Below are 13,557 nucleotides of genomic sequence, written 5' to 3'. Positions count from 1 at the left end.
CACACACACACACACACACAAATGCCATGATTCACTGTGTATGGATAACTGCCAGACATCCCCGGCCGTAACCTTAGATCCAGCAAAAGTGAGCGAGGAGGCACAATGGAGTGGAAATACACCTTTCCCCATTTTGTTCCTTTGTAGGCTACATGCAAAACAGTGTATTTTTTTTCTAAAGGTCTTTACATGATGTGCTACTTTTACAGTCTTAGCAACCAGTAGAAATGCTGTAGTTGATCTTGTTTAGCACAGAGGAGCAGGATTTAACTGGATAGTGGCTGTTAACTACCGCTAGACTCAGCTCTCTCCTGACATGGCCTGCTCCCCGTGTTAATGACTACTCACAGTTGCTGCCCTGAGGGGGCTGCAGGACAGAGTCAGCCAACATCAGAACCCCACAGCACTTCCAAGATCATCTGCTCAAACAACAGAAAATATGTTCCATATGCCGTTTGTCTTTTGCATCCATTGTTTTTGGCTTGTAAGAAGCTGCGCCAGGTTACACTTTGTTTCATTCATAACAGTTTTTAATCAGATTGGGTTTTCTTCTGCATAGGGTCCGACCATTGCAATTCCTGTTCATGATGTCTCATTTCTGTCCAGCTGCCCTCTATCAACTAGTGAATAGCCAAGTTTTGTAAGGTTCAGGGCCTGTAATGAGAACAGTCATCCTCGACCCGACCGTACAAGCTCTATCCACCCTGGACAAGATGGTAGCGCCCCGGTAGTCGATCAGCAGTTGTTGTTACCATGGCATGTTCCTGGCTCCATGTCGGATCCAGGGCAGCACCCCACACTACCAGGCCTGTGAGGGCCAAGGGGCCGGCATGGGTTTGTCACGCCAGGTTGACATTTCGGGGAGCTTTGCCAGGACACCACTGCACATTTTGTCCTCCTGGACAAGTAGTGTGGGAGCAAACGTGTCAACTCGGACAGATGGGCAGGCATCAGTGCCAACAGAACTGGAGCGTACCGGACCACTGGCCTGGCAACTGTAGGCCAGCCAGCCAGACGTAGCGCTTCCTGGCACGTAGTGGAGGGGCAGGTGTCTCCCTCTAGCAGCAAGCTCTGGGAACATGGCTTTCTGCATACAGTTTATGAGCATGTGTGGGTGAGAGAGTGAAAAAAGATCAAACTATATGAGCTACTGCAACTCTAAATAAGTAAGCAGAACAGAATTTAACTGAATTTGAGAGTAGAAGCTCAGGGCTGCCAACACTAAAATGAACTTATTCAAACCCAAAATGAAACCTGACCATACTACCTAAGTTATTTTCTCAGAGTTTTACATAATGAAAGTCTAGGGCTGCCAATGCTAAAACTAAATCAGGTTAAAAAAAATAACCCTCGCTGAAACCAGATTGCTGTATCTTTACTTTTAAGCAACTCTTTGGACAGAAAAAATATCTATGTAAACATGAATTGTGTCGGGTGAGTCAGAGGGCAGCACAACTCGTACAATTTCATCATAAAGCACTACAGCGATATACATATAACAACCCCAGGCTGTCCTTTTCCCCTCCGCTTACTGTTGATACATTTATTCTCAATGTTTTGATCCTCATTAGCTAGTTTTATACATCAATACAACACCACATTGTCAAAATGTCAAAAAAACAAAACAAAAGGTTAATGAGCTAAAATATTTATCATAAATCAGAATCTTACGTTTGCATCATACAAACATAAAGCATTACAACAACATCCATTCCACTCCCAGACAAATGTAAATAAATAAAATAAATAAATACAGCAATAGGCAAGAATGTGCTTGACCTTTTTTACTTTTATTCAAGCAATTCGGGAAAAACAAGCCCAGATTTAGCTGGATGGGGTTTCGTTACTTGACTTCAGATTTTGCTAAAGGGGACATATAGGAAATTACCCTGAACAAGTAATTTCTATTTCATTTTTATAAAAAATATGAAAAAAAATTGGATATGATTAAAGTCAAGTTTATAATGTCATTTTCAAGTTTGGGCTGCACATTGTATGCAAATATGAAAAACCCTGATATCCAGTTTAATTTAAAATTGTGACAGTGTTATGCTTTGCAGTAAATGGAAATTTGAGGAATTAATCTGTCAGTTCAGGTGTAACAAAGAAATCTCATATCAAGCATGCTCAAGGATGATTTGTGAGACTATGTACAGTACATATATGTTTGGATGTGTGTCTATATCTGGGACCATTTCATGATCTGTGTTAGCATACACCTGTGCTTCTGCAGGAGGAAACCTGTGCTTTGCTGCACGTCTCCACCAGGCCTGCTTGGAGGGAGGGCCATTAATCTTTGCTAAATCAAATAAATCAAGTGCACTTTAGAAAAGAGCTGTCAGTGTAAGCGTTGTGATTGCCTTTCTCCGGCTTCTCCAGGGGTTGCTCTATTGAAAATTGTGCAAGGGAATGCACGCTCACTGCCGTCCAAAAATGCAACGGCTCTGAGAAAAGAAATAGCCGAGCCTGCCGTCTGAATGAAGACATCTGAAGCTACACAGCAACATGATGAGCACTGCTGAACGTGATGAGAGTGAAGTTTGCTGACCCGTTTGTGCTGCGGAGTCCATCAGGGTAAGATGCTCGGACAAGGCTGATGCAGTGTAGCGGGCCTGTCTTTGTGTATGATCATCCCCAATATTAAATGTGGCCAAAACGCCCCGAAATGTTCTGCTCTGCAGTTGGTGCTGCTGTTAAACGGTTTTACCCAAGAGAAAGCCACTGCTGTGATAAAACATCAAACCTAATCTTCAGCTCCATCCTGTGCGTCTGCACAATTTGGTATTTACATTTAAAAGAATGCTAAACCCTTTCAAGGAAACTATATTGGTGGTTGCGGGGATGAGACAGAGGAGATAATGGGGATGGAAAGAGCAGCATGTGAATAGGCTGGCCTGCCCTCGGCGTGCCTCTCAACCAATGAGGGTTAAATGACTATCTGGGCACCTTGGCAACCATTTCTGTGCTTCTTCTTCTCCCTCAGCTGTAATTTGGCTGTGAACTGGTTGAACAGGCTGCATTCACCAGTCAACAGTCAAAAATGCCTTGGCTTTTCTCTCAAAAAATACAAATCTGCAATTAAGAAATATATATAAATAGATGTACATCATTTTTATATTTGACTTGTAGGCAAATAATTCATCATTTCACCTACATGTTTGTCATGGCTCCAGCAGATGGTGCCAAACTGTGTGTGTGTGTGTGGGTGGGTGTGTGTGTGTGGGTGTGGGTGTGGGTGTGTGTGTGTTGGTGTGTGTGTGTGTATACAAAAGTGGGGTTTGTGTGTATCTCCTAAGTGTGTGCCTTTTGTGTGAGAGCGTTGCTGAGAGATAAAGAGAGCCACTGTCACTCACCTTCACATCAGGTATCACAACAACCAGCGGAGAGGAGCAGGACAAAAGGTTTTTTTTAGATAAAAGACTAAACTGTATTTATTCAAGGTTTCAGTAGAATACATTATATCCACAAGCACTCAATTGTGCAGTTGGAGGGGTTAGGGAAGTGAGACATCCATGTTGTTTCTATTTATAATGAGGTTAAAAAAACTCAACTGCAGCTTTAATTATTTTCATAGAAAATAGAACTTGACAAATAATTTTGGTGTATAACCTTTCCTTCCATTGTCCTGAACAAGTCCTCGCCACACTCGAGAATAACAAAGTAAAAGTAACAGAAAAGGTTAGAAAAATAAGATGAAAAGACACGGATGGATGTGATCCTAGTTAATTTGTCTGACCCACTCTCTCCTCAAATGAGAATGGATGGAGGGATTCCCGATGTCCTGATTGGAAGATGGATGAGTGTGCAGCTATGGCTTAAATTGATTGAAGACAGGAATTCAGTTAGGGATAATTGAATCATGGAAATCATTAAAAGCTCAAGTGCATGAGATAATTAGGAGAGCTAGCCAGGTTGTAATCAACCCTCAGTACAAATCATCTTTAGGATACCGACTAAAAAGAGCTTGTTATCCTGCGAGATGTAAGGTTTTATGACATTTGGTGTAAAACATCTAACCGTTCTTTTCACATAAAGGCACATTTAAGCGCTTTGAAGTTGCTTTTTTGGATGACTTGGTTCATATTTATTAATAAATGACTGCTCTGTTTTAATATTTCCGTTTACTCTTTGCTAATTGGTCTCCAGGCCAATTTTCCCTGCTACAGATTCCCAGGGTCAGCCGGAGGTTAGGGTTCTACTTCATTACTCCATCCAGGGAAATGAGGAGCCTGATTAGTTTGAGCTTGACCTTGGGCTATTCTGTTAAGCCCTCTATAACGAAATCTCCTAACTTCAGATCTCAGCAGACTCGAATTATCTCACAGGAGAAAACGCTAAAAAAAATAACAAGAGCGTGTGTATTGGTTTCAAAATGGACATCTTGTTATGTTTCAGTCAGAGAGATTTTACTTGTAGGCTGCTGAGAATCGGTGGGCGATATCTTTAGGTTCAGTGTCACAGAAAATGTGAATGAAGTGCAGCGCTGACTGTTACCCATAGAAACCAAGTAACCTATGGCTGGTGACTGTCATAGAATGCCATGGTAACAGCAGAGCTTAACAACAGGGGAGTTGGCTGGCTTGTGCCCTATCTATTTCAAAGACACGATCATACTTAAGTAGAGCTATTCTCCCACTGCCAATTACCATGCGTCCCCCCCCCCCTTCCTCTCTTCTATAATGTGTTTGTCATCCAGTTGGAGTGGCCATGCAGTAGCTTTATATTTGAGGCAGCACCCAGCAGGGGGGTATGATCTGTCCTCTCCCGCTGATTCAGGCTGCCCCAAGTCTGGATATGCTAAGCCCAGGGACTTTTGGGTAATCCCTCCGCCTCCTACCCCCCTCAAACACCCCCTGCAGTGCTTCCTGAATCAGATTGCTGCTGACCCCCGTCGAGTGATGTCTCACCCGAGAGAACGGGGAACAGGCGCAGTGGGGGTTCGGGCAGGCAGTGATGCTATGCCCGTGGGCTGGGCACCAAACATGCATGTAAATACATGTCGCCCCATGCATGTCCAACCCAACTCAGAGTGGCGAGTGAGTGACGCCCCACACAAGCCTGCATTTCATCTCTCTCTGCTGCTCTCCCTCAGGTGTACCTCAGGTGTGGATTGTCTTTCTTGCACAGCCTTGAAAATAACGTCTTTGTTTTTGGCTTGCGCTTGGCATAAAACTGCTAATATTTCCAGCAGCCAGAGCAGACTTGCACAATTTCTACACACTATTAGGTCTGAATAAACAAGGAATTTAAAATTCTCCAATTCATGCGAGTGCCTAATTGTTTCAAAGATGAATAGATTTACAAATCAACAAGCAGCCTCAGCGGAGCCTTGTTGGGCGCAGTTTTTGCCCTGGCTTCAACCATGCCAAATCGATTCCAGAGGTCATTTTTTTTCCCTTCATTTTCTCTTCCCTGTGAGCCAGTGGTCCTGTTCTGCAGCCTATGCTGAAGGCTGTCTGTGGCAGGACTTGTGTGTGTTTATTTTCTCTGTTGGAGCAAAAAAAGAAAAGGAAAAAGGAGATCTGTCTCCACTTAGCAAGGCCTGGGCTCCTTCACAGGGTAAAAACCTCAATAGTGGATGAGGGCCGGTGAATAGGGGGAGTCTTGGAGGTATTAATGCTGAGTGAAGCATACATGGAGTTAACTGTAAAAGAAGGAAAGGGCAGAAAAAGATGATGAGGTAAATAGGAGAAGCAAAAAGGAGAGTCGGCTATTTAGTTAGAGGTAAAAGGAGGGATTCGGTGTGATAAAAAGCGTTATATGGAGCTATAAGGGGGGAGCGTGAGGTAGATGTAGTAAGCAAAGCAAAAAATAGAGAGAAAAAGAGACGCAGAGAGAGAGGCCAGGCAGCTGGGAGCTCCCACAGACACGCACTTCTGTCTAAGCAGCTTTCCTCTCAGGGCAGGGTCACGGCAGGTCATGGCGGGATTACACTTTTGGCAAACAAGAGGGAGCTCCTCTCTCACAAAGCCGTGCACGACTCCCCCATGACTCTCAGCAGCTGTAATAAAGCCAAGGCAGCCTGAACCTTCAAACAAAAAGCTAACACGCTATCGATCGACAGCGGCCAACTTTTGTGAGGTGGTGTCGAAAGGTCGACATTGTGCAGACAACTCGGCCCGGGGTGAAGGGCTATTATTGGGATGAGGGAAAACTCTGGCGTTTAGTCTTATCACAGAAATTCCTCACTTAGTTCACAATTTCACCAAACTGTCAGCACAGGAATGAAGTCATTGTTATGCGGCAAATGAAGAAAAACAGCCCCTGTGTACAGTGTGATATTCCAATCACAAAATCCAAATGAGGTTTTCTATCCTTTCAATCAATAGCCATCCCCTGCAGTGCCTGCATGTCTCTTCACTTCCTAATCAACACTTCCACTCATAGGGAGGTCAGCTGAGCAGGCACACAGTGCCCCGAGCGCTGCTTTGAACTTAATTAAGCAGCTTTAAACACAGCCAAAAAGATTCATTATTAGGCTACACAGGCAAGATGAGCAGCTAGATGAGAACATGGCCCTTCAACAGAAGAGATTCGGCTTTGGATGGCTGTTGAACCCACATGGGTCAACATTGGGGTGCAGCTAAAGATAGCTAGATTTACTAAAGGTTCCTCTAAATCACTTCATTTTTTTTTTTACAGTTAAAACCTCTCTAGAGCTTAAATAAACACAGTGGATGAGACTGTATACACATAGAGATGTAAACAGTGATGTGATCTGTTAAAGCAATACGTAATCTGCAACGAATAACAGAGAAAGAGAGGTGAAGATGGAGGTGTTCATGTGCCTGGAAGGCAGCAGCGTGCCACCAGGGTGCTGTGAGGCCGGGCCTGTTAAAGGAGAGCTCCAGACCAAGGTGTTCTATAGCTTGGGGGCTAACGGTGATAAATGAGTCCCTTAATGTCGGCAAACACTTTATCTCTGCTTCATCTGTTTTCATTAGGCAGGGCCAACCTTTGGCTGGGCGAGAACGTGCTGTAACTTTTATTACTATAACACAGGAAGGAGAGCGAGAGAGACCTCCCATCGGTCTAATAAAAACACCAGCTAGACACCATGACAGATCCTATTCCTTATTATGATGGCATGCCACCGTTATAAATTAGAGAATGCTATGTCCCTCAAAGATGGTCAGTGCTTTTCTTTAACTCATGTCCTTTTTCTGCTGCTGTTGTTGCTCTGAATTGTGTTTGATCTCTTCTCAGCTTTTATTTCGTATGTCTTTACTTGCTACTCTCTCTGAGATGAATATTGAATGGACACAAATGCTTTTGCATTCCTAATTACTTGAGTTTATTTGGGTTTAAGTGTGTAAATTAATTTGAATGTGAGCTAAAAGAACAAATAATGTGAGGATGCTCGTTTGGGGTGGGCAATGTTTAAATAGAGGGTGTTTATTGACTACTACTGGAATGGTATTGTGACACAGTCATCTTTTGTAATATTTTCCCAATGTTATCCAAATTTATTTCAAGAAAAACACTTAATGCTATTGAGGTTTTACATAACTAATGACCAGAAAAAAAAAACGTTCATTGCATTGAACATTAATTTTATTTTTTGCATGTGATTTTACAAAGTCATCAAGTTTGTATATAGACTCCTTTTATTGGACTTCAGAGACTTAAATAAGGTTTTTCAAATATTCAACAGAGGACAACTGTAGATAGTTTATTTTTAATTTACAAACTATAACCAGGGGCACCAGTATTATATCTATGCTAGAAGCTGCAACACCTGCAATATAGCTACTTGCTCGGTCAGCTGAATTGTCTGTGATTACCTCTTAAGTAAATAAACTTTGTAGTATAGATAAAAAGCAATGAGAGTCATTTGAGATCCCAAAATTAGATTGAGGTTTTGTAGGGTTGTGGGTGTTATGATGAGCATTTGGGTCATTAAAGTATTCACTGAAGAAACAGCCAGCTAGGAAGACGAAGACAAAGTTTTGTTATGCATTTAGCAAAGTGCTAAAGAGTGATGCTGTTAGTAGTGCTCAAGTGATATACACGGTCAAACGAATTAGCACAGAAAAGACAAACGACTGAAGTAATATCTGATGTAAGCTTTACTTTCAAATCCTGTTACATTTAGACCTGGCAAGTTGAACATAAAATAATGCCAAACAAAGGAAACAAATACAAAAACTAAAAAGTACAAATGATCTATTTACCAGTTATCGTCACAACCCTGTACAGCCTTAACAATGGAGTAATAAAAAAAAAAAAGCTTTGTACAGTACAGACCAATCTTTACCAAGTGCCAAAAGATAAGATAGCTGAGCCTTTTCTAATCATAAAATACAGCCAAACTTAAAGCTAACTGATTGTAGATAGTGCAGTGTGATGCTAACTAAATACAACCAAGGGAGTTAGTTTTAAACACAATTAGGTGCTAAAAAAAACTAGCGAGGGCAATGTCATGCATACTGTGTACTGAAGTGCTGAAAAGGTAGTCAAGCTCTATAAAAAACTGGGCAAAAACAAAACAGAATAAGTGCTCAAGAATATTGGTTTCCAAAAGGTTAGAGCCCTTTTGCCTATCTAAACATTACACTCAAACTAGGGGTGGCATAACGAAGTGCAGCCATTCATGATTACGCTATAACAAAAGGCAGACATTTTAAAAAGGTGTCAATAGTGGACACAGTCTTTTTATCTTTTTTTTTTTTGGACCCTGACAATTAGTTTGACTCATTCCCAGAAGTCTCAGGTGGCTTCCTTCCACCAAGTGGCACTAGAGTATAAAAGATAACATAGATAGTACAAAGAGTGTGTATGTATGTGTGTATGTATGTGTGTTGGAAGGATGCTCCTTTCACTCCAGGAACAGCATGCCAGACATGGATAGAGCAAAAAAGGAACAAACAAACAGCAGTGTAAAGAAGGACAATCGAGGCATCGGTCCGGAGCAGGATGTGACGGATTCAATCCTAACATCACATCCTGCGGCGAGATACATTTTGGTCTCGAGAAGTCACGTTCTCTGTCCAATCAACATTTTTCTGACATGATTTAAGTAGAAAAACTACAAAAGCAACAATGATTCATTACAAGAAAAATGCATGAGTAAAACAGACAACAGCAGAACATAAGGAAAATAAACAATCCCTTTACAATAAGGGATTTTGGCTTGAAGACCACTTACAAACACAAGCGCTATCAAGAATGGGTAAAGCTTTTTCAAAATAAAATGTGTGTACTATACTTCTTCCTTTTGAGCATTTCAGGGATAAATACATATTCTCTTAATCAAAAAGTGCAGCACTGTGCAAAACTAGCTATCACAATTTAGCCTGGGACCTTTAGTTCCCAGGGAGAGCTTGACCTCTGTCTAATTCATGCAATTTGTATTCATTTACGTACTCTGATTTCACAGAGACAGACCCTAATGCACTGCTAGAAATGCTTACATGTGAAACTAAGGGATGTTGATTGAGTCATTTCCGGCAACTACTGTCCACTTCACATTACGGTAACTTGGTGGATCTAAGTTTGCACTTAAAAAAAAAGAGAGAAAAAAAGTTGAAGTGCTTTTGGCTTTAAGTGTAACTACAATAAGTGCATTTAAAACTCAAAAGGTGGGGGAAGGGGGGGGGGGGACTCAAAAAAGCAGTACCATGTCTGCTGGCCTAACAGAAGCCAATGCCATTGAACACAATCCTGTACAAATGAATGGCTTTGCTTCATCATTGCACCTACAGGAGCTTTTTCTCCCGATGGGTTCTCTACGAATGTTAGTAGAAAATGTTTTATTATGATGTAAAAGGCTCAGTAAAAAAAGTAAAAAGAAAAAAAAAATGAAAGAAAAAACAAACAAAACAACAACAAAAAGACACAGAAGGCCACCAAACACACTAACGTTCCCGTCTTTTCTAGCACAGGAGACGTCCCTGTACACTCTTCTGTATCGCTTCTTTTTCATGTACATAAACAAAAATACATTCATTCAAGTCATTTTTTTTGTACACAAAAATTACAAAAAGCTCCAAAAAGCACCATGGAATCGGCCTGTGGTGACCCTGGCTGTGGGTAGCTCGCTAACCCAGAGCTGGTCACCTCCACAAAACAGTTATCTCATATATCTCTTCTAAGTATAGGTGCGTGATACATATTTCTGCATATGAAGCTGCGCCAATACCCACCTAGTCTCAGTAATAATGAATAAATGTTTCCACTTTGACATGAGTCTTATTATTTCACTGCGTATTCATCTGTAAGTGCAAATTCATAGTCAACATTTTACATTTATATTCAAATCAAATTATTAGTAATAAATGTATAATGTTTGTCGTGATAGCTCAGATTTTCCTTATTTACATTATCACCGCCTATCTTCTGTTTTGTGAGCTTACAAAAAAAAATATTAAAATTAGCTAGTAACCCATTCAAATAACTATTCCGAGACAGAGGTGATATCAGGCAGCAGCTATGCATAATAAGGTTTCACCATTATACAAAAAAACCAACAGAAATCCAAAAGATGGGAGGGGGAAAGGCTACAAAACTATGTACAAGACTGATAAATAAGTAAGTGCGTGGTTTGAGGCGTTGCTTTGGAAACGTGCCCTTTACAATGAAAAGCATTCCGTTTCATTGGTTCTGTCCACGTTGCACTGCTAACACTTCAGGATATCTCAAATTTAGCTTCCTAATGACGTCAAAGCTAGTTGAAACACAGGCATGCCATTTCAATGCATAATAGCAATAGACAGAAATGCACTAAAATATAGCACTTGCAAGTTTTTGTTTCATCTTTTTATCTCGTCAAAAGACCAAAGAAATATATCTATAAAACCAAGATACGTTAGTTTCCTCAGATAATGCAACTGGGTCCAAGTTAATCGGACATTTCAAAACAGAAAAAAAATGTAATAGAGAGTAGTAGTTGAAGTAGTAATAACTCAATTGATAGAACTGATAAGAAAAGCAGCTTTGTGATATAAATGCATTTTTAGCATGTACAGCCTTTTTCTCTTATAAATGTTTTTTTTTCTCTTTCTTCAATATGTTTGTCTGGTCCAGCTTATTCTGCTGGTCTGATTGGAAAAAGATGTTGCTCCCACTGCAGTGGTCGAGTGTCATTCACACCACCGTCCGAGGAGTGAGGGAAAGAGCAAGGAGCGGAGGAGGGGGCGGGCCGAGGTCAAACAGTCTTAGCCCTCTCCATCAGTCCCAGGTAGGCCAGGAAGGAGTGTTTGTGGGAGGAAGGTGATGGGGGAGAGCGGGAGGGGGACGTCGAGTTGGAGGAGAAGAGGAGAGGAGATGTGGCTGGCCGCCATCTGGAGTGGAGGTGCGAGTGGAATGTGAAGCGGCTGTTTTGGGTGAACAAGGTGGTGAGGGGGATCAGGTGCGCTCGGTCGCAGTTCCTGTACTGCTCGAACACGTGGCGGGAGGAGGGGAGAAAGAGGGAGGGGCCGCCGCTGCCGCTCGGGCCGCCGGGGTTTCTCGCGGTGGAGCTGCCGTTACTGCTGACCAAGCAGTGCAGAGGGCCGGCAGCGTCCAGCTGGCGGGACTTGCCAAGTGTGAGTGACAGGGCGACTGATTGGAGTGCGTGGGATGCCGTTAGACTCAAGAGAGGGCTGTTACTCCCACTGCCTCCACTGCTCCCTCCTCCTCCTCTGCTAAACAGGAAGTTCTCCTGGCTCTTCCGCGATGAAGAGCCCCCTGGGGACGTTCGCTGGAGTGGCAGCTCCTCCTCTCTGGCCTCATCTTCCTCCACGTCTTCTCCTCCTAAGCCTCCGTCCAGTCCCCCCGCTCCTCCACTCTGGTGTTTCTTGAGGTGGCGGCTGAAGACGAAGGGGTGTGTGGTGGTGAAAGGGCACTCTTGGCAGCCGAAAGTCTGGCGCGGCGCGTGCTTCAGCTTCTTGTGCAGGTTGAGGTTGTCCTTGCGCTTGCAGCTATAAGAGCAGCGGTCGCAGTGGAAGGGCCGCTCGCCCGTGTGCACACGCACATGCTCGATCAGCTTATTGGCCGTCTTGGACAAGTAGCCACACTGCTCACACTTGTAGTGGTTGCCCAGGCGGTGCCCGCGCATGTGTGCCTCCAATGAGGCCTGGTCGGGCCACAGTCCCTGGCAGATGCGGCAGCGGTACTCCATCTTACAGTGCGTCTTAAGGTGGCACTCCATGGCCGCTGGACGATTGGTGGAATAGATGCAGAAAGGGCACCTGGGAAATGCAACAAAAGGGGAAGTAGGGAGGGGAGACACAACACACAAAAGCAAAGGACAGTTGAAGGGGAAGTGTACAAAGCCACATAACACACCTTGAAATTGAATCACACAAAATGATGAAGAAGGAGAAGGACAGGTAAAGGAAAAGTGTGTATCATGTAGAGTTCTGTGTGCTCATGGTGGTATGTGTGGCAGTTTAATGGTGGGAGAATTGAGGTGATCAGGTATGTGTGTGTGGAGGAGGAGGGGGTGGGATGGGGTGGGGGCGGGGCGGTGACAGTCTGGAGAAAAGATTGGAGCAGTAGGACATGAAGGGAAATGAAGGAATGGAGTGGCACTTACATTTAAATAGCACCTTTCATCTGCTCTGGGCCCCAAAGCGCTTCACAAACCCTGCAGAACAGAATCACCTCAGAAAAACCTCGAAATGGTCAAGGCCCTCTCTTCCTTTCTACACACTCCTACATATATAGTAACACTTCACATTGCTCAAGTGTATACACATACACTAGTCTTGGAAAAAACAATCTGGATGTTGGAGGTCAGAAAATATAGGCAATGAGAGTTTATCTAAAACCTTTTTGCCAGCGAGCTCCATTAACTCGTTCTACACCTGTTTAGCTAAATCGTGCCTGCTTTTGACAGTAAATATACATGTGGCTTACATAAATTAAGAGACTGTGTAAACCTTGAAGAGCTGAAAATATAAGCCACATGTGCAGATATAAACAGAACAGCAAAGAAGTTGAGTAAAAGCAGATTCGCTGATAAATTTAAATAAGTATCAAAAGAGCTCAGTTCTTCCGTCTATTTTTTTCCTCCTTTGAATAACATTAATCTAAAATATCCACATCCTGCTTCTTTCTCGTTTGAATGCTAGCTTAAAGAAATCAATCTGGCTTCAAAAACATTGACACCAGACAGAAGAAACATTTATAAATGTTATAAAAACTCCTTTACATGTATTCACTCACACACTACAGCTAGCAGCAAATCCTGAAGTTGGGGACTAAGGATGCTATGTAAAGATTTTCTACTGAGGGGCTTCTTGTGTGTTTGTATTCAGTTAGCCACAGTTTAACACATAAGTAAATGTAACTGTGTTGGCAGCCTCCTGGTGTTCATTTCATGAAATGCTACCGTTTCCAGACATTCAGCAATGTTTAGAACATCCTAACTCCACTGATGGCTGCACAGAGAAAACCATATAGAACACAGATCTTTGTTTATGACCAGATGAGGCGATAATCATAATGACACTGCACATGCACAGACTGGAGTTATGAGAACAACTCAAAAACAAACAATGGTGTGTGTTACTTGAAATGAATCTTTACAAAATGTTTGATTTACTGCATTTCTTTTTCTTTTTTCCCAACTGC

General features: G+C 42.6%; 1 protein-coding gene across 3 annotated transcripts in view; it reads right to left on the bottom strand.

The window, feature by feature from the left end:
• Positions 1–8,051: 8,051 nt before the first annotated feature.
• Positions 8,052–13,557, bottom strand: part of znf827 (zinc finger protein 827) — a 70,119-nt gene continuing 64,613 nt past the window's right edge. For all 3 annotated transcript variants that reach the window (XM_032534058.1, XM_032534050.1, XM_032534071.1), the window contains one exon: positions 8,052–12,170. In XM_032534058.1, the coding sequence (XP_032389949.1) occupies positions 11,147–12,170 (1,024 nt within the window). In that variant the 3' untranslated portion in view covers positions 8,052–11,146. The remainder of the gene's footprint in view (positions 12,171–13,557) is intronic.

This window comes from Etheostoma spectabile, chromosome 2, assembly GCF_008692095.1.
Source record: "Etheostoma spectabile isolate EspeVRDwgs_2016 chromosome 2, UIUC_Espe_1.0, whole genome shotgun sequence".
Classification (NCBI taxonomy): Eukaryota; Metazoa; Chordata; class Actinopteri; order Perciformes; family Percidae; genus Etheostoma; species Etheostoma spectabile.
Note: the sequence above shows the minus strand (reverse complement) of the source record. Positions and strands in the feature narration are given on the sequence as shown.